The 15886-nt window shown below is 37.4% G+C and overlaps 1 protein-coding gene across 1 annotated transcript in view; it reads left to right on the plus strand.

Moving 5' to 3' along the window:
- SLC27A6 (solute carrier family 27 member 6) overlaps positions 1 to 15886 on the plus strand; it is a 74952-nt gene that overhangs the window by 12228 nt on the left and 46838 nt on the right. The window contains exon 2 of the mRNA XM_047871909.1: positions 7111 to 7314. Coding sequence (XP_047727865.1) covers positions 7111 to 7314 — 204 coding nt within the window. The remainder of the gene's footprint in view (positions 1 to 7110; positions 7315 to 15886) is intronic.

A 15886-nucleotide genomic window follows, 5' to 3' on the forward strand; every position in this document is an offset into this window, starting at 1 on the left:
TATAAACATTGGAGTGCATGTGTCCTTTCGAAACAGCACAGCTGTATCCCTTGGATAAATACCTAGTAGTGCAATTTCTGGGTCATAGGGTAGTTCTATTTTTAGTTTTTTGAGTAAGCTCCATACTGTTTTCCACAGTGACTGCACCAGCTTGCACTCCCAGGTTGTTTTTAATTTTTTAATTTTTCTTTTACTTTATTAATTTATTTTCTTCCTTCAAAATGATGAAATGAAGGAATTAAACCCAAAAAGAAAGAACAGGAAGAAATAAAAGCCAGGGACTTAACACAGATACAAGCAAGATGTCTGAACCAGAATTTAGAATCATGATAATAAGAATACTCGCTGGGGTTGAAAATAGATTAGAATCCCTTTCTGCAGAGATAAAAGAAGTAAAAGCTAGTCAGGATGAAATAAAAAATTCTGTAACTGAGCAGCAATCTCTAATGGATGCCACAAGTGGCAAGGATGGAGAAAGCAGAGCATCAAATCAGTGATATAGAGGACAAACTTATTGAGAATAATGAAGCAGAAAAAAAGATGGAGACTAAGGCAAAAGAGCATGATAAAAGAATTGAAGAACTGAGTCACTCATTAAAAAGGAATAACATCAGAATCATAGGGGTCCCAGAAGATGAAGAGAGAGAAAAAGGGGTAGAACATTTATGTGAGCAAATCATAGCAGAAAACTTTCCTAACCTGAGGGAAGACACAGACATCAAAATCCAGGAAGCACAGAGAACACCCATTAGATTCAACAAAAACTGACCATCAACAGGCATATTATAGTCAAATTCACAAAACACTCAGACAAGGAAAGAATCTTGAAAGCAGCAAGGGAAAAAAAGTCCATAAGACTTTGAAGCGGACCAATCCACAGAAACTTTGCAGGCCAGAAAGGAGTGGCAGGATATATTCAATGAACTGAATCAGAAAAATATGCAGCCAAGAATTCTTTATACAGCAAGGCTGCCATTCAAAATATAAGGAGAGATAAAAAGCTTCCCAGACAAACAAAAATTAAAGGAGTTCATGACTACAAAACCAGCCCTCCAAGAAATTTTAAGGGGGACTCTTTGAGCGGAGAAAACAAAAAAGAAAAAAGAACAAAACAAGACCAAAAGCAACAAAGGCTAGAAAGGACCAGAGAACACCACCAGTAACTCCAATTCTAAAGGCAACATAATGGCAATAAATTCATATCTTCAGTACCCACTCTAAAGGTCAATGGACTAAATGCTCCAATCAAAAGACATAGGGTAACAGATAAGAAAACAAGATCCATCATTATGCTTTTTACAAGAGACCCATTTTAGACCTAAAGACACCTTCATATTGAAAGTAAGGGGGTGGAGAACCATCTATCATGCTAATTGTCGCCAAAAGAAAGCCAGAGTAGCCAAACTTAGACAATCTAGATTTTAAAATAAAGACTGTAACAAGAGATGAAGAAGGGCATTCTATCATAATTAAGGGGTCTATCCACCAAGAAGATCTAACAATTGTGAACATTTATGCTCCAAACATGATAGCACCCAAATATATAAATCAGTTAATCACAATCATAAAGAAACTCATTGATAATAATACCATAATAGTACAGGAATTCAACACCCCACTAGCAACAAAGGACAGATCATCTAAACAGAAAATCAACAAGGAAACAATGGCTTTGAATGACACACTGGACCAGATGGACTTAACAGATATATTCAGAACATGCCATCCTAAAGCAGCAGAATATACAGTCTTCTCCAGTGTGCATGGTATGTTCTCCAAAATAGATCAAATACTGGGACACATATAAGCCCTCAACAAATACAAAAGGATTGAGATCATACTGTGCATATTTTCAGACCACAATGTTATGAAACTCGAAATCAACCACAAGAAAAAAATTTGGAAAGGTAACAAATACTTGGGGACTAAAGAACATCCTACTAAAGAATGAATGGGCTAACCAAGAAGTTAAAGAGGAAATGAAAAAGTACATGGAAGCCAATGAAAATGATAACACCACAGCCCAAACCTCTGGGATGTAGCAAAGGCAGTTATAAGAGGGAAGTATACAGCAATCCAGGCCTTCCTAAAGAAAGAAGAAAGGTCTCAGATACACAACCTAACATTACACCTTAAAGAGCTGGAAAAAGAAGAGCAAATAAAATCCCAAACCAGCAGAAGACAGAAAATACTAAAGAGTAGAGCAGAAATCAATGTTATCGAAACCAAAAAACCAGTAGAACAGATCAATGAAAGCAGGAGTTGATTCTTTGAAAGAATTAATAAAATTGTTAAACCCCTAGCCAGTTTGATCCAAAAGAAAAAGGAAAGGACCCAAATCAATAAAAGCAAGAATGAAAGAGGAGAGGTCACAACCAACATGGCAGAAATACAAACAATAGGGCAATCTGGAAGAAATGGGGAAATTCCTAGAAACATATAAACCACCAAAATTGGAACAGGAAGAAATAGAAAATTTGAACAGACCCATAATCAGCAAAGAAATCTAATTAGTAGTCAAAAATCTCCCCAAAAACAAGAGTCCAGGGCTGGATGGCTTTCCAGGGGAATTCTACAAAACATATAAAGAAGAGTTAACACCTATTCTATTGAAGCTGTTCCAAAAAATAGAAATGTAAGGAAAACTTCCAAACTCATTCTATGAAGCCAGCATTACCTTGATTCCAAAACCAGACCCCACTAAAAAGGAGAATTACAGACCAGTTTCCCTGATGAACATGGATGCAAAAATCCTCAACAAGATACTAGCCAACTGGATCCAACAATACATTAAAAGAATTATTCACCCCGACCAAGTGGGATTTATATCTGGGATGCAGGGCACTGGTTCAATATCCGCAAAACAATCAGTGTGATACATCACATCAAGAGAAGAAAGCATAAGAACCACATGATCCTCTCAGTAGATGCAGAGAAAGCATTTGACAAAATATAGTATCCTTTCTTGATAAAAACCCTCAAGAAAATATGGATGGAAGGATCATACATCAAGATCATAAAAGCTGTATATGAAAGACCAACCAATAATATCATCCTCACTGGGAAAAAGCTGAGAGCTTTCTCCCTAAGGTCAGGAACACTACAGGGATGTCCCCTCTCACCACTGTTACTCAACATGGTATTGGAAGTGTTAGCCTCAGCAATCAGACAACACAAAGGAATAAAAGGCATCCAAATCAGCCAGGAGGAGGTCAAACTTTCACTCATCAGAGATGACATGATACTCTATATGAAACACCCAAAAGATTCCACCAAAAACGGCTAGAACTGATCCATGGATTCAGCAAAGTCACAGGGTATAAAATGAATGCACAGAAATCGGTTGCACTCTTATACACCAATAATGAATCAAAAGAAAGAGAAATCAAGGAATCGATCCCATTTACAATTGCACCAAAAAACATAAAATACCTAGGAATAAACACAACCAAAGAGTTCAAAAATCTATACACTGAAACCTATAGAAAGCTTATGAAAGAAATTGAAGACCCAAAGAAATGGAAAAACATTCCATGCTCCTGGATTGGAAGAACAAACTTTGTTAAAATGTCGATACTACCCAAAGCAATCTACATATTCATTGCAATCCCCATCAAAATAACACCAGCATTCTTCACAGAGCTAGAACAAACAACCCTAAAATTTGTATGAAACTGAAAAAGACTCTGAATAGCCAAAGCAATCTTGAAAAAGAAAACCGATGCTGGGGACATCACAATTCCGGACTTGAAGATATGTTACAAAGCTGTAATCACCAAGACAGTATGGTACTGGCATAAAAACAGGTGCTCCGATCAATGGAACAGAGTAAGAAACCCAGAAATGGACCCACAAACATATGGCCAACTAATCTCTGACAAAGCAGGAAAGAATATTCAATGGAATAAAGACTGTCTTCAGCAAATGGTGCTGGGAAAACTGGACATATGCAGAAAAATGAACCTTTCTTACACCATACACAAAAGTAAATCAAAATGGATGGACCTAAATGTAAGACAGAAAGCCCTAAATGAAGGACAGAAAGCCATCAAAATCACAGAGGAGAAAGCAGGCAAAAACCTCTTTGAGCCTGGCTGCAGCAACTTCTTACTCAAGACATCTCCAGAGACAAGGGAAACAAAAGCAAAAATGAACTGTTGGGACCTCATCAAGATAAAACGATTCTGCACAGCAAAGGAAACAATCAGAAAAACTAAAAGGCCACCAACTGAATGGGAGAAGAGATTTGCAAATGATGTATTAGGTAAAGGGTTAGTATCCAAAATCTATAAAGAACTTAGCAAACTCAACACCCAAAAAGCAAATAATTCAGTGAAGAAATGAGCAAAAAGACATGAATAGACACTTCTCCAAAGAAGACATCCAGATGGCTAACAGACATTTGAAAAAATGCTCCACATCACTCATCATCAGGGAAATACAAATCAAAACCACAATGAGATACCACCTCATACCTGTCAGAATGGCTCACATTAACAACTCAGGCAAACACAGATATTGATGAGGATGATGAGAAAGAGATCTCTTTTGCACTGTTGGTGGGAATGCAAACTGGTGCAGCCTCTCTGGAAAACAGTATGGAGGTTCCTCAAAAAATTAAAAATAGAACTACTTTATGACCCAGCAATTGCACTACTAGGTATTTATCCAAGGGATACGGGCATGCTGTTTCAAAGGGGCACATGCACTGCAATGTTTATAGTGGCGCTATCGATAATAGCTAAAGTATAAAAAGAGCCCAAATGTCCATGGACGGATGAATGGATAAAGAATTTGTGGTATACACACACACACACACACACACACACACACACACACACATACACACACACACGCACACATTGGAGTATTAGTCGGCAATCAAAAAGAATGACATCTTGCCATTTGCAACTACGTGGATGGAACTAGAGGATATTGTGCTAAGGAAAATTAGTCACTCAGAGAAAGAAAATATCATATGACTTCACTCATATGAGGAATTTAAGGTATGAAACAGATGAACATAAAGGAAGGGAAGTAAAAATAATATAAAAACAGGAAGGAGGACAAAACAGAAGAGACTCTTAAATATGGAGAACAAACAGAAGGTTGCTGGAGGCGTTGTGGGAGGGGGTTGGGCTAAATGGGTAAGTGGCATTAAGGAATGCACTCCTGAAATCATCGTTGCACCATATGCTAACTAACTTGGATGTAAATTTAAAAATTAATTAATTATTTAAAAAAAGAATAACAGTTCTGTTCACTAGCTTGTGACCTTGGTGTCTTAATTTCCTGGGGCTGCTGAAGTAATATATCACAAACCAGGTTGCTTAAAACAATAGGAATTTATTCCCTCACATCTCTGGTGCTAGAAGTCCAAAATAAAAGTGTCTGCAGGGCCATGTTCCCTCTAACGGATCTAAGCAAAAAATCTTCCCTTGACTCTTCCTAGCTTCTGGTGGTTGTTGGTAATCTTTGGCGTTTCTCACATTAACTCTACAGGGTAGTGGGGTATTAGTGTTTTATATCTCCAATACAATAATGTAGATTTTAAGATAAATAATGTAGCCCTCAGAAATCACTTATATCTTCGACAATTAGGACACTTTATAGGAATACCAAACTAAAATCGGAGCACCTTTGTGGAATGTAAAAGTCAAACTTCACTGTTAGAGATCTATATTAAAGTAGGGAAGTGTCAAATTTTAAAAGGGTTTAAAATACGTAAATAGCTGTGTCTCTTCCCTGGAAAAAAAAAAAGAAGGCCTCTTCACTGGCTTATGCAAAGACTCTCCAGGAACAAGATGCCTCCCCCCACCCTTATATCCTACAGTGTGCTGGGTACCTTAATAAGTATTAATTAAGTAATAATACTTAATAAGTATTTCCTCCTCAGGGACTCATGCCCACCTTCTGTCTTGCTTTTCTCTCCCCACCTCTCCCCATGAGCAGATTACATTTTCTTCTACATTAATGACCAAATTAAGAAGATTTAGTTCAGTCTCCCAAATTAATGTAACATAGCCTCTCCTCTCCAGGTGCTTTGTTGTGATCTGTATGGAAGATGCTTCTTGAGAGAGGTGTCCCTTTCTCCTTTCTGAAACCTTTATTGCAACCCAGATTCTTTGTCTTATGAGACTCTCAAGATCTTCAGGCTTGAAGACACCAGTGTTTCAGGATTTTCTTTCTACTCCCCTGCCTCCCTTTTCGCCTGACCTTGGTTCTAGCTGAGCCTTGGATTCCATTGCTGCTGATGGAGGGTGCTGGGGTCATCAACCTGCTCCTACTTGCCATTGTTGCACCTTGCTGGGAACTGAGGATCTTACTACCTTTTCTGGAAGACATTCATTTCCTCCTTTTGCTTTCAAAGACTTTCACTTTAGAAAAAAAAAAGTTTATTTTTTTGAGAGGGAGAGTGCAAACAAGAGAGGGGCAGAGAGAAAGGGGGACAGAGGATCCAGAGTAGACTCAGCACTGACAGGCTGACAGCAGTGAACATGATGCAGCGCTTGAACTCGTGAACCATGACGTCACGACCTGAGCCGAAGTCGGATGCTGAACTAAGCCACCCAGGCGACCCCAAGCTGACTTTCCATTATCCTGATCCAGAGAAAAGGACATCTCTGATTTCCTTAACTTTTGACTCCAAAAGTGTCTCTAAACCATAATGATCTTATGATACCAGAAGAGTCAGGGGAGTCTCCTGGATGTATTGCAGAATAGTAGAATTAAACAGTGACAGACAGATGGTTTTTTTGGGTATAATGAGCCACTAAGATGTATTTCACGGAAAATGTTTAGTATCCTGAGTGTAGATTTAAAGCAGGATATAAAAAGAGTTCCACTTAAATATTGGAAAAAACCATAATCTGAATAATGGTGTCTGTGAAGTTCAATTTGAATCAGCCTATTTGAATTTATTAAGTCAGGTGATAACCAGATTTCCCTTTCAATTGGTCCAGTTGAATCAGAATCATATAGTTATCCTAATGAAAAGGAAGTCCGTGTTCTATTTACATTTTATCCCTGTTTCAACAGAGAAAAGAAAACACAGGTTAATCACTTGAGATTTATGGTTTATTTATCTATTTCTAAACCTTTGGTTTTTAGATTTGCTTGGAACTATAGAAGAAATCCTGCCGAGAATCCCAGAAGGTATCAGTGTTTGGGCAATGAGTGATTCTGTTCCACGAGGCGTGATTTCACTCAAAGAAAAACTGAGGACGGCATCTGACAAGCCTGTGGCACGCAGCCACCATGTTGCCTCAAGCCTTAGGTCTACTCACGTTTATATCTTTACCTCTGGAACAACAGGTATGATCCCTTTCATCTTGAGAATTAAAAAGAAAGCAACATATTTGCAAAGCAACCGTAGTCACCATGGGTACTCAGCAAACATCTGAAAAAGCATGCATCCAAGAAGTCCTGAGGCTCTTAGATCTTAGAACCCTCAAACCTGGATGAAAAAGTTAATTGCTCTAACCACAACGTGGCAAATTACCCTGTTCACTTGGCCACTCTCTCATTTAGAAAGATTTTCTTCAAACTTGATTCGATGAAGGGCTCTGGAATGTCTGAACAGTTTGACCCAACCCAGTTGCTTGGAGTGTGAAATTTGGCCAGCCTCTTTGGCAAGATACCTGGTAGCTTCTCTGTTCCTTAAGATTCCTGATGCATAAAATGAAGAAATTAGCTGAAGTAGTTTCTAATTATCTTACTGGATTCAAAAATCCGTTAGTCTATTTTAAAGGTCTTCTCTATTTTCGTGTACCATGTTAAATCCTAAACACAATCCAGCTATAGCTGTAATTTAAGCACCTATAGCAGGCTCTCCCAGTTTTTCCTTAGGGTGATCGGAACACGTGACAAATAGGAAGTCTTGGAAGCCCTGCATGTTTTGGAGAAGATAGAAAATAAGATCAAGTAACTAAACATTCACACTTTTTTTTTTTTGGTAAAAATAACAACACACCAAAATAAAAAGAATAAACTGCCTAAGAATTCAACAAAATATTAAACTCAGTTGATTCTAAGGAAAAGTTGAATGGTCTTTATGGTAAGCTAAATACACTTTTGCAGTTAGTGTGAAGATGATTGCGTGTTTGAATTAAGTACATTAAAAATACTCTGTTCCTCATTTCCTGGGCACAGGCAGTAATATAAGCAAACTATTATTGCATAAATAGTTTTCTTACATTTTTCTTTTTCTTTCCTCTTCTGTGTATGTGTGTGCCTGTCTCTCTCTCTCTCTGTCTTTTTTAAATTTACTCTTTGGAGGCTAATGATCTCTTTTACACTGGAAAGTAGGCTGTGCTTTTAACTTCATTTAGAACAGCTTTGATAAATGAACTGGAAAATGCTAATGCATATCAAATTGTCGGCATACATTTAGTCTGACTTTGGACTTTACAAGAGACAATAAAATTTCAGAAATGATATGTTTTAAAAACTTCCAACAGAAGGTACTTAACCAATCTATCTGTATGGCTGTTTTCTTGCTAAAAACAGAAAGTGACTGGTCTTCCAAACAATCTTCACCACTCCCCCAGCCCAAAGAGAACATGCCAAAGCCACTAGTAACAATTTTTGTTTTTCAAGATTGAAACCAGATTGTTTAATGCATTTGTACAACAGGCTGAAAGCAAAAGTACTACTAATTTTTATTTTATTTGATACTTATTTGTGTTAAAGTTATAGCACAGAGATGAAAAATTCTAATAGCTTAAGAAATTTTAGAGAAAAGTACCCTGCATGCCCACCCCCACCCCCCACCCCCTGCCACCTCAATTTCTCCTTCCCCAAACCAAACGCATTCAGTATTTTTAGATCTTTCTTTTTAGGAATCACCTCCATTTCTCTAAACAAAACAGGTATCTTACTGGATATTCAGTAGATTCTTACTGAAAAGTATCTACTGATTTTGCATGATGGAAATGAGGATTTGCCTTCCATCACCAGCCACTCTTTCTCTCCATTTATTTCTTTCTCTCTGGTGCAGACACTTTCTTTCCCCAACATCCTGCTAATGTGTCATCATTAATTTTGACTAGATTGGTATCAGTATCATAACTTAGTAAACACTATTATCTCCTTTTGTGTAAGATTTCCCCCCAACCTGGACTTAAACATTATTGTTTTGTTTGCTTGCTTACTTAGTTATCTATACACCTATCACTCATATTCACCCCTTTGTCAAAAAGAGAGCTCACCTTTGATATTGAAAACATAGTCTGTATGTTGTCAAGCATGTGTTCTTGGCCACCTTTTGCCTGGAGCCTCCCTATGATTTCAGTCTCAACCCCTTGCTCTCTGACCATCCTGGGTTTATTTGTCACCATTGTCCTGGGAATTCCTTCATTTTTTTTTTTCTGATCCCCCAGTTCCTAGATCCTAAATTAGTGTCCTCAGTTCACTGCCCCTCTTCCAGTAGCTATCTGCTAAGGAGTATTTAGGAGATGAATGGTTAAGTCCTCACATCCAGCAATATCTTATTTTCTACCCTTCTACTTATCCACGTAGTATTCTAGGTTAGAAGAAAATTTCTATGCCAGGGTTTGAGGACATGGCTCCATGTTCTGACTTCCAGGACACATAGTGAGACATCATTTCTTTTCTGATTTCTTTGCCTTTACATCCAAGCTGGTGTTGTTTTTCTCTTTGGGGGGGGGGGATTTTTATTATCTCCTGTGAATCTTCAGTGGTCCCGAATGAGGTGATGACTTATATTGGGCCTGGTCTTACTTATCCATTTTGCTGGGAAATTTATAGGCCTTTTCTGTCTGGAAACTCATGTCTTACAAGTCTAGGTACTTGGAAATTAAAGAGAAAAAAGTTCTCTGTCCCCTTCTCTTTCCTTTTTTATTGCTATTCTTTCTGCCCACGCACTCCTTCTATTATATTTGTTTGTTTATTCTTTTGTCTTTGAAACTGTAACTTCTTAAAGATTGGTCCTCCTGGACTGAGTTATTAATTTTCTAATCTTTTTATCCCATTTTCCTTCTCTTACTTTTCATCTACTTTTTGAGAGATTTATCTTCCAAACCTCTATTCTCTGAAAATGCCTCTTTTTTCCACCATGTTATTTTTGTGTTATTATTTATTATCTCATATCTCTCAGAATATTAGCAATAATTTTTTGAAAATTTCTCCTCTCTACCTTGTCTCTATTTTTGTCAACATCCTTTTATCTTTTGGTTTGTTTTGGTCTCTGTCCTTTGTCCTAGAGGATTTCCTTAAATATTCACTTCATATTGAAAATGTGTACAAAGAAACACACATAAAACCCCCCAAAACAAATCCTGACTAGAGGCTCTGTGTGCCTGAGTGGAATTTATGGACTGTTTGGTTTCATCATAAAGGACATTTTGTCAGGGAATTCATGACTGTCAGTGTCTTTCAGTTTGTTACTTGTGGACGATTCAGATTCCTCAGACAGGATTCTCAAAGGGTGAAACGAGTCAAATGTGAAAGGGAGCTGAAGGCAAAGGCAGACTTTCTTTTTTTATTCCCCTTATTTTCTCAGTATTTCTTCTTCCCGTGGTTTCCGGAGGCTTCTCTTTTCCGGAGGGTAAATCTCGTAATTTCTACCAGAATAGTGAAAGCAATCTGGGGCTATAATTTTGTATTATTTTTGAATTGTAAAACAAATATCAAGAAGCATTTATTGACATTCTTCTAAAATTGGTTTGTGAATGATCTTACACAGGGAGTGTTCTACAAATGTCATCCCCTTTTAACTTAAAGTCTAAGCAATGTGGGGTCCTCTTATAAAGAACAGAGCAGAGCAATGTACAGAGCTGGTCACAGATATCACGATTTAATAATATAATGCTATCGAAGAGTCTGACAAAACCATATGGAGCCTCCTTGAAGATTTAATTAATATTTTTTATAAAAGGCATCTCTCTCTAACACAAAATGTTGCTTTTGCAACTCAAAATCTTGTGCTGAATTAAGTGACTGTAACGGTAATAAATATGATCATTTATATTAGTATGCCATTTGATGTCATAAAAGTCACTTGATTCTCACACAATAAAGTCTTAGGATGTTGATAATGAAGAAGGTGTTGATGCAAGTTAGGAAGTGATATAGAAAGTGGGCTTTGACAAATTATGGAAAGAGACTAAATGTCCATCAACTGATGAATGGATAAAGAAATTGTGGTTTATATACACAATGGAATACTACATGGCAATGAGAAAGAATGAAATAGAGCCTTTTGTAGCAACGTGGATGGAACTGGAGAGTGTTACGCTAAGTGAAATAAGTCCTACAAAGAAAGACAGGTACCATATGTTTTCACTCTTATGTGGATCCTGAGAAACTTAACAGAAGACCGCGGCAGAGGGGAAGGAAAAAAAGGTTAGAGAGGGAGGGAGCCAAAGCATAAGAGACTCTTAAAAACTGAGAACAAACTGAAGGTTGATGAGGGGTGGCAGGGAGGGGAGGGTGGGTGATGGGTATTGAGGAGGGCATTTGTTGGGATGACCACTGGGTGTTGTATGGAAACCAATCTGACAATAAATTTCATATTAAAAAAAAAAAGAAAGTGGGCTTTGAAAAAGTGAATGATGGAGAGAGAATCTTCTCATAAGCCCTTTTGGCAGGTTATAAGGAAGCCTGTCAGCTGGTATTAAACATTTCCTATCCATTCTTACCACTGCCAAGTTCTGTTTGCCCAAGGTCACCAAAATAATATATTCCTGGATCTGAGCAGACACAGTCTGTCTCCAAGTCAGAAAAAGATTGAGTTCAGTTTTGATGGCATTCATGTTTCTTTGACATAAGTGATAATGTGATATTTTAATGAACAAAGGTTGAGAATTATATAGATTCCCTTTTCTATAACATTGACATCATGGTTTCTTAAATAGAACTTCTATAAAGCTCCTTGTTTATAGTTCCATATTTATCTTCCATTTCAATAGGGTGCCTGCTAATCAAATTTCTGAGCCTTTCTGGGATTCTTTGGGGGCAGATCAGCTTTCCTCAAGGTTTATCTCCTATGTCAGCTTTTTGGGTCTGCTGTGTACACAGCTGTCCTTCTGCTTTTCCAAAATTTGGTTGTTTTCATCTGTAATTCCATTCTTTTTGCCTTGAGTGTATGTGTTCTATTTGCCAACATCTAGTTCTCTTATTGTTCACTGGGCTTGGTTAGGTAGCTTCAGGAATCTCTAGGAAAGCTGTTTAAGCCTGGACAGAGGAGCCATTGGTTTGACCATTCCTAAGAAGGAGGGGGAAGAAGAAAACGAGGTCACTGCCTGCCACACTATGCCTGGAAGCCAGTGGCTAGCACCATCTCAATCTCTCTGTCCTGTGTCTCTCCTTTTCCTTGACCTTATGGATTTTTTCATTTTTCCAAAATGATCCCAGAATTCCTTAAATTATTTATTCCTACCTCTGAATTGAATCATCTCTCCCTTCTTTATCCTCCTAATCCTCAACTCACTGGACACAGCTTCCCTCCCACCTTTATGCCTGGACCTCCTCCTGGACATGTGAGGAGTTCCAATGCTAGGGATTCATAGAAGGTTAGGAGAGCAGAGGACTTTGGAGACCATATTAGGTATCTTTTCTCCACGTCTGTTGTACAGCATATCCCTTCACAACTTTAAAAAAATGAAATAAAAATCGAAAAGGGACTTTATGACCACATAAGTTTGAGAAACACCATAACAAAAATACCAAAGTTTCTGCACCATTGGGCTCCACAGGGGCTTTAATATGTTAATGTGCTTTCTAACTCTTTAAAGGCAGGACTTTAAAATGCTGTTTTAACAAACTTTATTCTCCTATTTTTTCCTTCTTTCCAACTTTAACCTCCATCAAATTTTGATCACTTTCATTTCCCGGACAAGTTCATAATTGTTGTCTCTTATCAAAAAATCTAACTGAATACTTTGGATGGCTTATAATACATTAACAAGGTCATTATCACTTAAAGCTAACCAGATTAGGAAGGGAAACATGGCTAATTAGTTTACTAGTGTGCTTTGAAGGAGGTACATAAGCTCACAGGAAACACCTAGATAAAGCATCCTTATTTTTGGTCACAACCCCAAGTAAAAAGCTACTTTTAAAGCTGGGTTGCCATGAAATCAGGAACAGTGTGGGAAGTAGGGAATATAGTGACTGAAGGACCATGGGTGGGAACTTCTTGGAAGCAGAAAACACATAAATGCTTGATCCTCTGGATGAAGAAGAGAAAGGCGTTGAATTACCAAAAGCCAAAGATGGAGCTAGTCTCACCCAGTGGGTTTAACAAGAAAATTTGGAGAGATTCCCCATGCATGAGGAGGACAACAAACTTCTATGGTGTGAGATGCCAAGCTATCAGGAAGAGCCAGAGAGATTTCTTTTTAAAAAAAATTAGTAAATTTTAGTTAGGATAAAATGCAAGACAATGCCAGCTTTGCATATGAGATCAATTATCTTCCATTTTAGTAGACATGGAGCACAAAGCTTGTCAGAAAATGTCAAAGCAGGTGAGGCAACAGGGTGGACTTGAGGTTCACCTGGGTAAAATGTCTACGAGTCATTGAAGCCTCTGGTTCATAGCTCTATGTGCTGCTGTGACCAAAAACCCCACAAAAATGTTGGCTTTTTATCAGTGAATGTGTTGAATCAGAGGAAAGAATGATGTCCTACTATTAGTAAGATGGTACCCCAGTTGACTGTGCAACGTGTAAGTAATTTTGGTTACTATACAAAGCACTGAATATACGATGAAATCAGAGAAGGCCTACCAGAGCAAACTGGAGTTTAGTTTGTATGCAATAGGTAGTGCTTGTTGTCTCAGTGAGATATATGTTGGGAGATAGATAGAAATACCACCATGAGTCAAATCTCAGTTGGAAGATCAAGTATCATTTCAAAGAGGTTGAGCCAAAACAGGTAAAAATGATCAGTAGTAGGAGGTCCAGGAGAAAGTACCAGCCATAGGGCATTACATGGGGCCAGAGAATACCTAGAGAAGCATGTAGTGGGCAGTAGGAGATTTTGGCTATAAAATTCGAACATCAGACATGGGAGTGTATTTTATTTTATAACTTATTTTTATTGAATAAATTCTATGTGTAGCATTGTAAATTTAAAGTATATAATGTGTTACTTTGAAACATTTATATAATATCTCTATATAGTGACATTTAGCATATCACATAATTATAGTACAATTTTACTGTTATATTCCTTGTATTATACCTTAGATTTCTACAGCTTATTGACTATTCCTTAAAAGTTTGTACCTTTAACCACCATCACTTTTATTCCACCACCCCCACCCCCACACACACACACCCATCCTTTGGCAACATTTTACTCTCTGGTTTTTGTAGGCTTAACATTTTTAGATCCCATATATAAGTGACATCATACAGCACTTGTCTTTCTCTTTCTGACTTATCTCACGTAGCATAATGTGCTCCCAGTCTATCCATGTTGTCTCAAATGGGAGAATAGCTTTGTTTTTAATGACTGAATAATATCCCACTGTGTATATGGACCACATCTTTTTTTATCCATTGATGGGCATTTGGGTTGTTTCCCTATCTTGACTATTATGAATAATGCTGTGATAAACATGGGAGAGCAGATTATCTGATTGAAATCACATTTTGATTTCCTTTGGGTATATATCCAGAAGTAGAATTGGACTGTATGGTAAATCTGTTCTTTAATTTTTTGAAGAACCTCCATATTGTTTTCTATAGTGTTGAGTCCAACTTACACTCCACAAGCAATGTATAAATATTCCCTTTTGACTGCATCTTTGCCAGAATCTGTTGTCTCTTGTCTTCTTGGCTGTAGCCATTCTAACACGTGTGAGGTGATATCTCACTGTGGTTTTGATTTGCATTTCCCTGGTGATTAGTGATGTTGCATATCTTTTCAGGTATCTGACCATTTTGATGTACATTTTGGAGAACTGTCTATTAGTTTTTCTTCCCAGTTTTTAATTGTATTTTTTTCTGTTATTGAGTTGATTTACTTCTTTACATATTTTGAATATTAACTCCTTATCTGATATATGGTTTGCAGAAATTTTCTCCCATTCTATAGGTTGTCTTTTTATTTGGCTGGGTTTTTGTTTTTTGTTTGTTTGTTTGTTTGTTTTTTCTGTAAAGAAACTTTTGAGTTTGATGTAATCCCATTTGTTGAATTTTCTTTTATTGTTTATGCTCTTGGTATCATGTTAAAAAAAATTAATGCCAAGAGCAATATCAACAAGCTTCTTCTATATATTTTCTTTTAGGAGTTTTATTGTATTAGGTCTTATGTTTAAGTCTTTGATACATGGTGAGTTCATTTTTTTTATGGTGTGAGATAGAGGTCCAATTTCATTGTTCTATATGTTTTTAACACCTTTTTAAGTTTATTTATTTATTTTGAGAGAGAGAGAGAGCAAGTATGTGGACGGACAGGGAGGGGAGAGAGAACATTCTAAGCCTGATGTGGGCGCTCCATCTCATGAACTGCGAGATCATGAACTGAACTGAAATCAAGAGGCTGACACTTAACTGACTGAGCCACCTCGGTGCCCCTCATTGTTCTACATATATTTTTCTAGTATTCCCAGCATCATTTGTTGAGGAGACTACCTTTTACCCACTAGGTATTCTTGGCTTCCTGGTCAAATATTAGTTGACCATATATGGCAGGGGTTAATTCTGGGCTCTCCATTCTGTTCCATTAGTAGATATGCCTATTTTTGTGCCAGTGCCTACTGTGTTTATTACTGTGGCTTTGTAGTATAGTTTGAAATTCGGAAGCATGATACCTCTGCCTTTGTTCTTTTTTTCTCAGTATTACATTGGCTATTTGGGGTCTTCTGTGGTTCCACACAAATTTTCAGATTGTTTCCTATGTTTCTGTGAAGAATGCC

Source organism: Prionailurus viverrinus, chromosome A1, assembly GCF_022837055.1.
Source record: "Prionailurus viverrinus isolate Anna chromosome A1, UM_Priviv_1.0, whole genome shotgun sequence".
Classification (NCBI taxonomy): Eukaryota; Metazoa; Chordata; class Mammalia; order Carnivora; family Felidae; genus Prionailurus; species Prionailurus viverrinus.